The sequence below is a fragment of the Triticum dicoccoides genome, chromosome 2B (genome assembly GCF_002162155.2).
Source record: "Triticum dicoccoides isolate Atlit2015 ecotype Zavitan chromosome 2B, WEW_v2.0, whole genome shotgun sequence".
Taxonomy (NCBI): Eukaryota; Viridiplantae; Streptophyta; class Magnoliopsida; order Poales; family Poaceae; genus Triticum; species Triticum dicoccoides.
In genome coordinates this window covers 74,643,236-74,658,555 of record NC_041383.1, presented here as the reverse complement: position 1 = coordinate 74,658,555, position 15,320 = coordinate 74,643,236, and the positions used below count along the sequence as shown (strand labels likewise).

The 15,320-nt window shown below is 42.9% G+C and overlaps 1 protein-coding gene across 1 annotated transcript; it reads left to right on the top strand.

Annotated features, from left to right (window-relative positions):
* Positions 1-3,198: 3,198 nt before the first annotated feature.
* Positions 3,199-7,285, top strand: LOC119362219 (protein FAR1-RELATED SEQUENCE 7-like). Its single transcript, XM_037627417.1, has 7 exons — positions 3,199-3,374; positions 3,505-3,759; positions 4,282-4,546; positions 4,666-5,356; positions 5,495-5,952; positions 6,078-6,365; positions 6,459-7,285. Exons 1-7 carry the CDS (start codon positions 3,331-3,333, stop codon positions 6,618-6,620), a joined length of 2,163 nt encoding a protein of 720 aa, XP_037483314.1. The 5' UTR covers positions 3,199-3,330; the 3' UTR covers positions 6,621-7,285.
* Positions 7,286-15,320: the final 8,035 nt, after the last annotated feature.

Genomic DNA, 15,320 nt, shown 5'->3' with positions numbered 1-15,320 from the left:
TCGACGATCCGAAGACCTAGGAGGCAGAGCGAGCTATGCGCGGGCGAAGTGGTTTGGAGAAAGTTTTCCAAATTTTTGCCCGTGTGTATATATAGCCCGACCCTGTCGGTGTGACCGAGTGGAACAACTCGGTGGCACCGAGATGCATAACTGTTGACAGTTACAGCAACTCGGTGAGACCGAAAATTTCAAATCGGTTGCACTGAGATTGAAAACGTAGATCGACTTAGTGATCTCGGTATGACCAAAATGGAAGACTCGGTCAGACCGAAACACACAAAGAAGTTTTGGAAGTTTAAGTCCATGAGAATCGGGGACTCCGAGTGCTCCTCACACAGAGTGGTTCGAATCTGACTTGATCAAATTTTGTCATGTAGCATGAATAGAATTTGAGACAAGAAAAGCATAGATAGCTAGAGAAGGTTCTTAGGCATTCTTGTTCATCCACTTGGCAAGAGAAAAAGAAGCCAATCAATCAAAGCAACAAGTGGATGTCCTCGAATGAATTAAATATGCAACCAACATGCTCACACAACAAAATGGCAAATGAAATATGTGGCAAAACATGCACATCCAATTCTAGCATCTATCAAACAATTGGCGATGACTAGGTCATCTATATATGAGTATATTGACTTAGGAGTCAAATGAGAACATTTGATCATAGGTCATACTCATCATTTAAGCTCAAGTGGGGTTACCACTTTTACATAATGCATTGATATGTTCACATCATTAGAGTTGCTTTGACTCAATTCTTATAGTTAAGCTCCCCCTAGATGTGAGATCCCCCTTAGAGGGATGAACTAACCTTGGTTTTTGTCGATGATGACTTCATGTAGGTGTTGAAGATGTGGATGCTCAATGTTGATATAGATCATTTGGAGCAATCCTTTGGAGTGGGTTGCACTTTCAATACCTACATGGGTTAGTCCCACAAGGAACAAACAAGTATATCCATAAACATAGAGTGATGCACACACAATATGATGTCCATGAAAGCATTAGGTTACCTTGTCCCTTGCCTTACCAACATGAGGGTTTGTGACTCCTTGAACTAGTGCAAGATGTGGAAGATGATCACTACAAGAAATCTGTTAATACATGACAGATCTAGTCCATCACAGATCAGTGAAAAACTGTCATGGGTGCCCTTACATGACGGACATGAAATCTGTCATGTATATCGCGTCATAATTTGACATCGTATCTTCGTTGACGGTTCTTGGCCGTCATGGATCTGCACCAGGCCCGCCCAAGCCCAAACTTCTGTGACGGGAATAATCCGTCATGGACTGACGCCGCGTAGGATTTTGATTGACATGTCTGCCTACGTGGATACTATTTTCTGTCACAAAAATCGTCATCGATTTGGACACAATTTAAATTTGGCCGAGCACAATAGCCCATTCATTTCTGCCTCGTTAGCCCATTTATTTCTGCCTAATTTTAACCAATCATGTTTTTAGCATAATGGGTCTCACAAACCCAAATGCCAATTTTTTCCCAAGAGGAAGCATATGGAAACTATTATAGCATTACATAGTTAATCCAGTTTGCAGCCATCCATATGTAAATACAATATAGGAGTTTATAAAATCATCTACAAAATGATAACTTACAACATAGATTGAAATATATCACAAAACAAGGTTAGGAACCAGTACAATCCATTTTACATCAACATAACATATAAACTATTTAGGTTGTTATTCATGTTCTTGCCATCGGTCCTCCTGTGACAACTATCATGTCGTGGCTGATTGTGATGGCAGCACCAAGTAGCTTGCTACCTAATCTTACTTAGCATATTTACAAGAACCTTGTTAGATATTTGTACACATGAATAGATCATAGAAATAAGAGAATTACAAAAAAATTAAAAATAAACTATATGTTGTCCAAAATTCTTAAATCTTGTAGTGCCTACGAATGAGAATAACATTGATCTGAACTAAGGAAGATTAACAAGTCAAATATACATAACCTCACTCACACAAACATGTAAAACAAGTTTGCGCATAACTAAATTTATTAATTGAACTTTCACTTGATTGTAAAAGAATGCTTGGTAAATGAAGTAATTCATAAACAAGTATGCCATCATATATGCATTGTCAAAAAATAGCATGCTTCACACATTCTGGCCTGCAATAACTAGTTCAAATATACAAATAACCTCACTATCAATTACAAAGAATTGCAATTTGTTCATAAAACAACAATATGAAGAAAGCCAAAATAGGCACTTGAGGACGAATCAATCGAATTAGGAGGTATATTAATATGTGAGAGATAATTCATCATCACTGCATGTATATTAATAGTTCAAGCATGTATATGCATCAACAGCAAAACAACATATGCTAAGACGTGTGTTGTTCTAATGTCATACTACATGCATGATAAACAAAGTTATAGTGCAGACACCTAGTGCTATACAAATTCAGTTTCCTAGAAGCAAGGATGCCAGGAAGCACATGGTATATAGATTAATTGACCTTCAGTTTTAGGCCAACAACATCATTCAGGGTGCACTTATGAAACAGGGGTGTTCAGATTCACGACCTGCTGACCTGGCTCGACTTGGACGCTTCCATCAACTTCCTATTGCCTCGGCATATTTGCTGGTTCACACTGGCAGCCAGCAATCGACATCACCGTCATACATTCACTTCTCTGCTATACCTATCAAATCAAACACTAAAAAATTACTAAGTGAAACAAGCTACGCTGTGCATATTAACCAAGAAAATTACCACAATTGAACAACTGAAATATTAACCCAGAAAATTATGAACTACAAAATACTTCCTTCAATTTGAGAGGGGCGATTTGGAGCTCGGGCTCAGCTGTACCCATAATCTAAGTCGTTCATTACTGTCTCGGGATGTGAACAAAGCCTGCTGTGATGTCAGATACGAGCGTGGGTTAAACAGCGGAACGCGTAAATACGGTATGAAATAGTTGGCAATACATGGGGTCGACGAGCGGCAGCGGGACGGACGTCGCGGCGGTTTTATCTGGGCCGTGGACCAACACGTCGGCTTTCCGTCTAGGTTGTGGACCAGGTAGTTTGCTTTTACAGTCTGGGCCTGGGATCAGATAAGGGGCCTGGGACGGTGCGCGGAATCTGTGCCGTCGTGTCGGTCCAAGGGAAAACCCTCGTGTGCACGAAAAAAAAGAAAAAGTAAGATTCGTCCTAGCTCGTTGGAGAGGGCCGTGTCCGCCGTGCTAACCTAGAGCGAGAGCGACTTGAAGGCGACAGTGCTGCCGGGGATGGATTACCTGATCGGCGGTGCCTGGAATTGCAAGGCAGGCTAGCGACGGATGGACGCGGAGGGAATGGAGTTCCTTCTCGACGCAGTGAACAGGTTTGTTCCAGGCAGATCTCTGCAAATTTTGTTATCATGGATTGCATCCGGCGGCGAGGTTGAAGATCTGCTCGACCTAGTGCCAGCGAATCTGACACCTATTGCCGGCGATTCGGCGTTCCTCTCGCAGATTTCCCGTACGGGAGGAATTTGCTGACAGCCTTGAGCACCCAGATCCAGTGCCTCTCCTCTATTTGCTGCAGAAGGGGAGTTCAGCAGAAGATGGCGTTGAGGCCAATGGTGTTTCTGGGCTGGCTCAAGTGGACAACGAGGGGGTAGCTGCAAACCGAGAAGATCGTGAACATCGGCCCCGTGCAGAATCTCCGGCGAGGTCTGCTCAATCAACGGACAGGGTGAATCCGCAAGCCCCCGGCTGGACAAAAAGGTAAGAAAACTTGTTTTCCTTCCTTGCATTTTTTGATTGGAAATATGGTTTCACATGAGCGTCACGTATATTTGCAATAACGTATAAGTTGGGATAGAAAACAAACGGATTGGGCAGAATCAATGTTAGCAAACATGTGGTTGGATTTGGCAACACCTGTGAAAATTAGCTTGAAATGAGGGAAAAGTAGGATTTACAATTGGGTTCTACAAATTAGCTTCACCTGATGGCGTTGCAATCATCTTGACGATGAAAAAAATTAGGCTGCTAGTCAGGTTGGGAGAAATAAAGTTCAAGGCACCAAATTCCTCTGTTAGGAAGATCTAATAAGAACAGTGTTTTCCCCCACATAAGTGAGAGAAGAGTGTACCATACTGCTCTTGTGTTTATTCAATTTTGCCGATATACAAACTGAAACTGAAATAATACTGGAAATAGAGAACTAACTAGATCAACCATACAAGCGGGACCAGAAAATGATGAAAATGCTTACATTTACCATTTACTGCTGTGCACATGCAGGCTGCGGCTCGGAAGCGCACCTCCGGACCGAGTGCCATGCCCATCGAGGATGAGCGCTCTCGAGATTTCGATACGCAAATATGCGAAGCAGCCTGACAAAAGCGTCGTTAGGCCTGAGCTAGGGCTCAGTTTCGATTCGTTAGGGGAGGCGTATGACTTCTACAACCTATACTCATGGGAGGCCGGTTTCGGAATAAGATATGGGAAAAGCAGACTCAACGCCGGCCGGACAAAAACCATGCAGGAGATTGTTTGTGGTTGCTCGGTGAGTACATTATTTGATGCGTGCACAGGAAAGCCTAGATGGTACTGCATATGAACAGGATTACTTATTGGACACGGTGATAAGCTGATTTTTGACATGTCTTATTTGGTGGTGTGCAGGGAAAACCTGAAACAGAAAACAGTAGGTCCTGCAGATGTGAGTGCCTAGCTTTGATCAGGCTCCTGCGTGCATCGGACAACAGCTGGTACATAACAGAGCACCGAGCGAGTCACAACCATTCCATGTCGCTAACAATGGGAGAGAAGGTGCACTGGCCGTCTCATAAGCACATTGATGTATACACCAAGTATTTGATAAAGCAACTAAGGGAGAACAATGTTAATCTTGGGAAGGTTTACAGCATTATTGGGAGCTTCTTTGGGTCAGTAGAGAAGGTACCATTCACTAAAAGGACGCTCAGAAATATTTGTGGGAAGATTAGCCGTGAGCAAGCTGAGGACGATGTCCGGAAAACACTGCAGGCGTTTGCTGACATCCAAGCAAACGACCCTGGATTTTCCTATGTGGTGTTGGCAGAGAAAGACAACAAGATTCGAAACCTCATGTGGGCTAACGGCAGCAGCCGGATGCAATACAAATTGTTTGGTGACGCAGTTACCTTCGATACCACTTATCGGACCAACTTGTACGATATGCCGTTTGGGCTATTTGTAGGAGTTAACAACCACTACCAGAGTATCATATTGGCAGGGGTTTTGATGCGTGACGAATTAGAAGAGAGCTTTGAATGGATGTTGGAGGAGTTTGTCCGTATGATGGGCGGCCCTGCGCCGAAAACAATACTAACAGGTAGTGGGGCACTGGAAAAATTATTTGTTGTGTTCCTTGTCAATTTGGGGGGCTATCCTCACTGAATACAATGTCATTGCTCACTTTATATTTTTGAAGCTCAGTTGTCTGATTGGAATCCTTCTTTTCTGTTTACAGATCAATGCAGAGCCATGGAGGTTGCAATCAAGAGAACTTATCCCGATACAGTCCACCCTTGGTGCAAATGGCATGTCCTGAAAAAGGCGAAGGAAACGGTAGGTCCGTTGTACACCAAGAAGAGTGACTTCCAGGCTGAATTCCACAAAGTTGTTAACCACATGCTAACCGAGGAAGAGTTTGAGTCAGCCTGGGAAGCGCTGCTCGATAAGTACAGTTTGAGGAATCATAACTACATGGCCCAAATCTATGAGACCAGAAGGAAATGGGCAAAACCATATTTCAGGGGCGTGTTCTGTGCAAAAATGACAAGCATTCAAAGGAGCAAGAGCGCAAACCACATGCTCAAATCGTACATCTCACCTGCCAGCCCAATGCATGTTTTCGTCAGGCAATACGTGAAACTGCAATTTGATCGTGAACGCGACGAAAGCTACGAGGAGAAGAGAACTATGATTGTAAGTAGTTTCTTGTCGTACACACCATGCTGTCGTGCACGAATAGGAACTGATTTTGCTTTGTCGGTTAGTTTGTGGATATAATTTATACAATTCTTAAATTTACTGCTGTATTTTCATTGCAGGGCGGTGTGGTCAGACGTACTAACCTTGCAATAGAGCGTCACGCCAGCAAGGTTTATACAAGGAGCATGTTTGAGGAATTTGGGCGACTACTGATCGAAGCAACCGCATACAATGTTACTGAAGTGGTAAAGATGAAGAAGTACATCACGACTCACAACAATGCCGCAAAGAGAGAGAAGTGGAGCAGAGTTGAGTATGAGGTGACCATTAATGATGACCAATCAATATTCACCTGTGAGTGCGGCCAGTTTGAGCACATGGGAATGATATGCAGCCATACGTTGAGGGTAATCTGCCATAAAAAAATGCACAGATTTGACATGAAAATGAATGGAGTAACTGAAAAAACCCTGACTAACATGTGGTCCTCTGTCATGCAGGTTATGGAAATTCTTCATCTAGAAGAGATCCCTAAATACCACATCCTAAAACGGTGGACAAGGGACGCGAGAGACATACTACCAGGTCACTTGTCCAGTACCAGAGAGACAATTCACAGAACCAGTCGTGCGGCTGGGGGACGCAAGTGCTGCATGCTATGATCACGTCAACGCTGCCCTGGATTCCGTGATTCGGAGCGCAGCGCCTTTGGCAGAGAAATGTGATGGACTGGCTTTCGAGGATCGCGTCATTCCAACAGCCGACGGCGAACAAGCAATTGCTGATCATGAGGCCGACCGTTGTCCAAGTGCTGGAAATTCTTTGAGCACGAATGCCATGCAGTGCCTCACAGTGCCTGAGAAGCGTAGAGGCCCTGGGAGGCCTACTAACAGCAGGGACAAGGCGTCATACGAAGGGCTGAGTAAGAGAACAAGGTTCTGCAGCATATGTCACCGTGAAAGGCTCAAGAAAACGACCTGCCCAGAAAGAGATGTGCCGAAGAAACCGCGAAAGCCTGGTAAATGCAAAAACTGCGGGATAGAAGGCCACCGACGTACCACATGCACGAGACCGCTTGGGTTTGCAGAGAAATGATATAGGTTTTTCCATTCTTGTGATTTTCGTGTTTGTTTGTAAACTAGGTACGAGTGCGACGCACATGAGCTGAGTTTATCTGTGCTTATCATCCGGCAAGGCCAAAAAACTTTTTTTACTGTTGTACGTCTTGTGATAAAACTGAAATTATATGTTGGTGAGTGAGAAAACCTGTGTGGTTTGCCGTCTGTGTCATGACAATACTTATATGATTTGTTCCTATATGGTTCAAGTGCCTGATGTCACGTTTGCTGGCCTGGATCCGCTTAGGACATGTATGAAGCTCCACAGCATGCACGCGGCGTCAGCGTGTGCCATCTCTGGGCGTGCCCACATATTCAAAATTCAAAAAGGTACTAAATGCAGGAAAAGGGCGCCCTTCGGGCTGGCACAAGGCGCAGTATAAATAGGAGTCCCAGGGTGAGCAGTATAAATACGGCTCATGATGGCTCAGTTAGGCTGCCGAGCCATCGCCCGTCCATCTGTCCCGCAACGGCGTCCGCCCGAGCCGTCCCAATCAATGCATCACTGACACGCCAGACGAAAAATGCATATACAACCAGAAAATACAGGGAGACGCACATATTTTGGCAGAGGGACGGTGTGGATATCAGGCTCAGCTGAGCTCGAGCTCAGAAATGGATTTTCGCTTCAATTTCCCTTACTGTCCAGGACACAATAGAAAAAATTAGAGGTGCAACAGCTCATGCAAGAAAAAACAGAATTCCTACTTAGTAAAGTTACTCCGTTCTTCAGGCCCATGCAAGCTAGTAGTCTACATGAAACAGTGTATGGTTCAGCCATGAGCTCGCAACAGAGGAGATAGGCAGAGGTACAAGTGCTTAACTATAAAGAACCTATAAAGCCTCAAGTTGACATATAAGTGATAGTAACAAAACACACATCACAGAACTCCAAGTACGACAGCAGGAGCAGTTAAGACCATATAAATACACCAAAAAACGGCATCACTAACTAACAATATCCACGACACTGAGCCGCTGCGCATCGACCCGGTCAGCAAAAACTTCGAATGTTCATGTGTCAACAAGTTACACAAAACTCAAAGTTTATGCTGCCACGTAATCTTAAAGCACTGACAATAGTAAACAATAACCATCTAGATTACTAGCTACATCATAAATAAAAATTACGGTTATATGTAGAACCAATTTGTTAACTAAACATGTCATATTCAAATCATAATTAGTAAACATCAGATACATGCAGGATAAGCACACAATATGCTTCAGAAATTATGGGAGACCGAAGCAACATAAATACGAAGGAGCTTTAACTTCGGGAATAACAGGACATGATAGAGAATTGCATGATAACACACAAATATACATCAAAACAGGTTTAGAAGTCTTCACGAGAGTACCAATTTTATACAGAACTATGTTCAGTATAAAATAACTCACTTGTGCATATTATTGATAAAAGGACAAAAGGAAATCATGCAGCCAACGACATCAGGGGGTTCCAAACCCGGTAGTCGGTCCCACTGCCACCGTGGCCGCATCAGCTCGAGATGCAGGACTGAGCCGCCGCAGCTCGAGGGCGCGATCTGCACGAGAAGGGGCATGGAGTGAGGTGGAAGGGGAGGGGTCTGGTGTGGGCTAGATGGGAGGGGCCTGGCGCAAGGTGGTTCAACGCCGACGCCGCCGGCAGCGACATGGAGAGACGTGAGGAGTGGCGGCGGCGGCTGATGGTTGGTATGGGAGGAGACGAGAAAAGGGCGATTAGGGTTAGGCTGGTGTGCACTCTGTACTTAAATGGGCTGGCTCGAAAGTTTTCACTCCCCGCGCTCGGGAATTAAAATTTCCCTTCTCGCATGCGAGCTGTTCGTTTTACTCTTCACTTTTTTCTCCTATTCTCTATTGCATTTGACTGACATGTAGGCCAATCAAAATAGCACACACAGCAGGAGCCACCCGTGACCGTGCGAATGGTGTATAAAGAAAAAAAGTTAGGCCCGACTAGGCCCATCTCGCTAATCCATGCCGGTTTTCATGACGGTCCTCCAACGTCCATCATAATGGGGTTACCGTCTTGTGGCCCATTGGCATCTTGCATATCCATGACGGTTTCCACGATGGTTCAGGAGAACGTCATGAGAAATCCGTCACGGATTAACAGATTTCTTGTAGTAGATTACACTTGTCCTTGCCATAATGATATGAGTGAAGAATGTTGGCGGAGTCACCCTCAAGAACTCTCTAGTTCTTCTTCTTCGGGATCCACATCATCTTGATGGGAATCCTTGGAGTTGTAGTTGTGCTTGATGAAGTAGAACTTGACATAGTCTTGCGAACCCACTTGACCAAGGCCTTAGGAGCTTCTTCAAATGCATCTATCTCCTCTTGAAGCTTGTCCTTACCTTTGTTCTTGTGGTCTTGTGGTGGAAGATCATCTTGATCTTGTGTTCCCTTGAAGGAAGTGGGATCATACTTCTCTTGTTGAGGAACAAACTTTGTCTTGGGGTATTGATCTTCTTCCCACTCAACTCCATTGGCATTGAACTTTCGTTCAAAACCAACACCTTGATTCTTCCGGTGCCTTCCTTGCTTGCGTACAATTTCCTCGAATTGCTTACTCCCGGCAAGGCTCTTGTATACACCTTTCTCTATAATTCCCTTCAATAAGTTATTTTCTTGCTCAACTGTAACTTGGCTAAGAGAATCATTAGTGGAATCAAGAGAACTATTAGAAGCAACAATATTGGATTTAGCATGATTATTGTGTTGGGGAACGTAGTAATTTCAAAAAAATTCCTACGCACATGCAAGATCATGGTGACGTATAGCAACGAGAGGGGAGAGTGTTGTCTACATACCCTTGTAGACCGTAAGCGGAAGCGTTAGCACAACGCGGTTGATGTAGTCATACGTCTTCACAGCCCGACCGATCAAGCACCGAAACTACGGCACCTCCGAGTTCTAGCACACGTTCAGCTCGATGACGTCCCTCGAACTCCGATCCAGCCGAGTGTCGAGGGAGAGTTCCGTCAGCACGACGGCGTGGTGACGATCTTGATGTTCTACCGTCGCAGGGCTTCGCCTAAGCACCGCTACGATATTATCGAGGTGGAGGGGGGCACCGCACATGGCTAAGAGATCCAAGGGATCAATTGTTGTGTCTTTGGTGCTAGCCCTGCCCCTCTATTTATATGTTGAGCCCCGGGGTCGAAACTTGGAGCAAAAGCCTCCTCAAAGTCGGTTTTGCCCGAAAGGCAAGAGTCCCACTCGGACTCCAGGACCAAACGCCACAATCCTTGGCGTCTGGCCCAGACGCCATGGGCCTCGGCATCTGGCCTAGGGCCAGACGCCAGGGTCTCCGGTGTTTGGCCCCCTGGCCTCCGCAAAACTCCTTTTGCACCGACCTAAAGCCTCATGGGCTTGACCCCTTGGCCTAACCATATCATCCAATATATGAATCTTTACGTCTCGACCATTTCGAGACTCCTCGTCATGTCCCCGATCTCATCCGGGACTCCGAACTCCTTCGGTACATCAAAACATGTAAACTCATAATATAATTGTCATCGAAACCTTAAGCGTGCGGACCCTACGGGTTCGAGAACAATGTAGACATGACCTAGAACTGTTTCTGGTCAATAACCAATAGCGGAACCTGGATGCTCATATTGGCTCCTACATATTCTACGAAGATCTTTATCGGTCAAACCGCATAACAACATACGTTGTTCCCTTTGTCATCGGTATGTTACTTGCCCGAGATTCGATCGTCAGTATCTCAATACCTAGTTCAATCTCGTTATCGGCAAGTCTCTTTACTCGTTACGTAATGCATCATTCCGTAACTAACTCATTAGCTACATTGCTTGCAAGGCTTATAGTGATGTGCATTACCGAGAGGGCCCAGAGATACCTCTCCGACAATCGGAGTGAGAAAACCTAATCTCGAAATACGCCAACCCAACATGTACCTTTGGAGACACCTGTAGTACTCCTTTATAATCACCTAGTTACGTTGTGACGTTTGGTAGCACCCAAAGTGTTCCTCCGGTAAACGGGAGTTGCATAATCTCATAGTTACAGGAACATGTATAAGTCATGAAGAAAGCAATAGCAACATACTAAACGATCAAGTGCTAGGCTAACGGAATGGGTCATGTCAATCACATCATTCTCCTAATGATGTGATCCCATTAATCAAATGACAACACATGTCTATGGTTAGGAAACATAACCATCTTTGATTAATGAGCTAGTCAAGTAGAGGCATACTAGTGACGTTATGTTTGTCTATGTATTCACACATGTATCATGTTTCCAGTTTAATACAATTCTAGCATGAATAATAAACATTTATCATGATATAAGGAAATAAATAATAACTTTATTATTGCCTCTAGGGCATATTTCCTTCAGTCTCCCACTTGCACTAGAGTCAATAATCTAGTTCACATCGTCATGTGATCAACACCTAAATGGTTTACTAGAGTCAACAATCTAGTTCACATCGCTATGTGATTAACACCCAAAGATTACTAAGGTATGATCATGTTTTGCTCGTGAGAGAAGTTTAGTCAACGGGTCTGTCACATACAGAGTCGTATGTATTTTGCAAATATTCTGTGTCCACAATGCTCTGCACGGAGCTACTCTAGCTAATTGCTCCCACTTTCAATATGTATCCAGATTGAGACTTAGATTCATCTGGATTGGTGTAAAAGCTTGCCTCGTTGTAACCTTTTACATGAGCTCTTTTATCACTTCCATTATCGAGAAATATTTTCTTAGTCCTCACTAAGGATATTCTTGACCGCTGTCCAGTGATCTACTATTGGATCAAAATTATATTCCTTTGCCAAACACAGAGCAAGGTATATAATAGGTCTGGTTCACAGCATAGCATACTTTATAGAACCTATGACTGAGGCATAGGGAATGACTTTTCGTTCTCTTTCAATTTTCTGCCATGGTCGGGTCTTAAGTCTTACTCAACTTCATACCTTTGCATCATAGGCAAGAACTCCTTCTTTGACTGTTCCATTTTGAACTATTTCAAAAATTTATCAAGGTATGTACTCATTGAAAAATCTTGATGCTCAATGTGTAAGCAGCTTCATCGAGGTCTTGCTTTGAAAAACTCTTATTCAAGTATCCTTTCATGCTATCCAGAATTTCCATATCATTTCCAATTAACAATATGTCATCCACATATAATATTAGAAATGCTACAGAGCTCCCACTCACTTTCTTGTAAATACAGGCTTCTTCAAAAGTCTGTATAAAACCATATGCTTTGATCAACTCATCAAAGCGTATATTCCAACTCCGAGATGCTTGCACCAGTCCATAGATGGATCGCTGGAGCTTGCACAATTTGTTAGCACCTTTAGGATTGACAAAACCTTCTGGTTGCATCATATACAACTCTTCTTTAAGAAAACCATTAAGGAATGCAGTTTTGTTTATCCATTTGCCAGATTTCATAAAATGCGGTAATTGCTAACATGATTCAGACAGACTTAAGCATCGATACGAGTGAAAAACTCTCATCGTAGCCAACACCTTGAACTTGTCAAAAACCTTTTGCGACAATTCTAGCTTTGTAGATAGTAACACTATTAGCGTCCGTCTTCCTCTTGAAGATCCATTTAATCTCAATGTCTCGCCGATCATTGGGCAAGTCAATCAAAGTCCATACTTTGTTTTCATACATGGATCTTATCTCAGATCTCATGGCCTCAAGCCATTTTGCGGAATCTGGGCTCACCATCGCTTCTTCATAGTTCGTAGGTTTGTCATGGTCTAGTAACATAACTTCCAGAACAGGATTACCGTACCACTCTGGTGCGGATCTTACTCTGGAAGACCTACGAGCTTCTGTAGTAACTTAATCTGAAGTTTAATAATCATCATCATTAACTTCCTCACTAATTGGTGTAGTAGTCACAGGAACAGATTTCTGTGATGAACTACTTTCAAATAAGGGAGCAGGTACAGTTACCTCATCAAGTTCTACTTTCCTCCCACTCACTTCTTTCGAGAGAAACTCCTTCTCTAGAAAGGATCCATTCTTAGCAACGAATGTTTTGCCTTTGGATTTGTGATAGAACGAGTACCCAACAGTTTCCTTTGGGTATTCTATGAAGACGCACTTCTCCGATTTAGGTTCGAGCTTATCAGGTTGAAAACCTTTTTCATATAAGCATCGCAACTCGAAACTTTAAGAAACGACAGCTTAGGTTTACTGCTAAACCGTAGTTTATACGATGTCGTCTCAACGGATTTAGATGGTGCCCTTTTAATGTGAATGCAGCTGTCTCTAATGCATAACCTCAAAACAATAATGGTAAATCAGTAAGAGACATCATAGATCGCACCATATCGAATAAAGTGCGGTTACGACGTTCGAACACACCATAACGTTGTGGTGTTCCAGGTGGCGTGAGCTGTGAAACTATTCCACATTGTTTTAGTTGAAGACCAAACTCATAACTCAAATATTCGTCTTCGCGATCAGATCGCAGAAACTTTATTTTCTTGTTATGATGATTTTTCCACTTCACTCTGAAATTCTTTGAACCTTTCAACTATTTCAGACTTATGTTTCATCAAGTAGATATACCCATATCTGCTCAAATCATCTTGTGAAGGTCAGAAAATAACGATACTTGCCACGAGCATCAACACTCATTGGAACGCATACATCGGTATATATTATTTCCAATAAGTCAGTAGCTTGTTCCATTGTTCCGGAGAAAGGAGTTTTAGTCATCTTGCCCAAAAGGCACGGTTCGCAAGCATCAAATGATTCATAACCAAGTGATTCCAAAAATCCATCTTTATGGAGTTTCTTCATGTGCTTTACACCGATATGACCCAAATGGCAGTGCCACAAATAAGTTGCACTATCATTATTAACTTTGCATCTTTTGGCATCAATATTATGAATATGTGTATCACTACGTTCGAGATCCAACAAACTATTTCCATTGGGTGTATAACCATCGAAGGTCTTATTCATGTAAATAGAATAACAATTATTCTTTAACTTCAAATGAATAACCGTATCGCAATAAACATGATCAAATCATATTCATGCTCAACGCAAACGCCAAATAACATTTATTTAGGTTTAACACTAATCCCGAAAGTATAGGGAGTGTGTGATGATGATCATATCAATCTTGGAACCACTTCCAACACTCATCGTCACTTCCCCTTCAACTAGTCTCTGTTTATATAACTCCTGTTTCGAGTTACTAATCTTAGCAACTGAACAAGTATCAAATACTCAGGGGCTACTATAAACACTAGTAAGGCACACATCAATAACCTGTATATCAAATATACCCTTGTTCACTTCGCCATCCTTCTTATCCACCAAATATTCAGGGCATTTCCGCTTCCAGTGACCATTTCCTTTGCAGTATAAGCACTCAGTTTCAGGCTTTGGTTCAGCTTTGGGCTTCTTCGTGGGAGTGACAACTTGCTTGTCAATCTACTTGAAGTTTCCCTTTCTTTCCCTTTGCCCTTTTCTTGAAACTAGTGGTCTTGTCAATCATCAACACTTGATGTTCTTTCTTGATTTCTACCTTCATCGATTTCAACATCATGAGGAGCTCGGGAATCGTTTTCGTCATCCCTTGCATACTATAGTTCATCACAAAGTTCTAGTAACTTAGTGATGGTGACTAGAGAATTCTGTCAATCACTATCTTATCTAGAAGATTAACTCCCACTTGATTCAAGCGATCGAAGTACACAGACAATCTGAGCACATGCTCACTAGTTGAGCGATTCTCCTCCATCTTTTAGCTATAGAACTTGTTGGAGACTTCATATCTCTCAACTCGGGTATTTGCTTGAAATATTAACTTCAATTCCTGGAACATCTCATATGGTCCATGACGTTCAAAACATCTTTGAAGTCCCGATTCTAAGCCGTTAAGCATGGTGCACTAAACTATCAAGTAGTCATCATATTGAGCTAGCCAAACGTTCATAACGTCTGCATCTGCTCCTGCAATAGGTCTGTCACCTAGCGGTGCATTAAGGACATAATTCTTCTGTGCAGCAATGAGGATAAACCTCAGATTACGGATCCAATCCGCATCATTGCTACTAACATCTTTCAACACAATTTTCTCTAGGAACATATCAAAATAAACATATGAAAGCAACAACACAAGCTATTGATTTACAACATAATTTGCAAAATACTACCAGGACTAAGTTCATGATAAATTTAAGTTCATTTAATCATATTACTTAAGAACTCCCACTTAG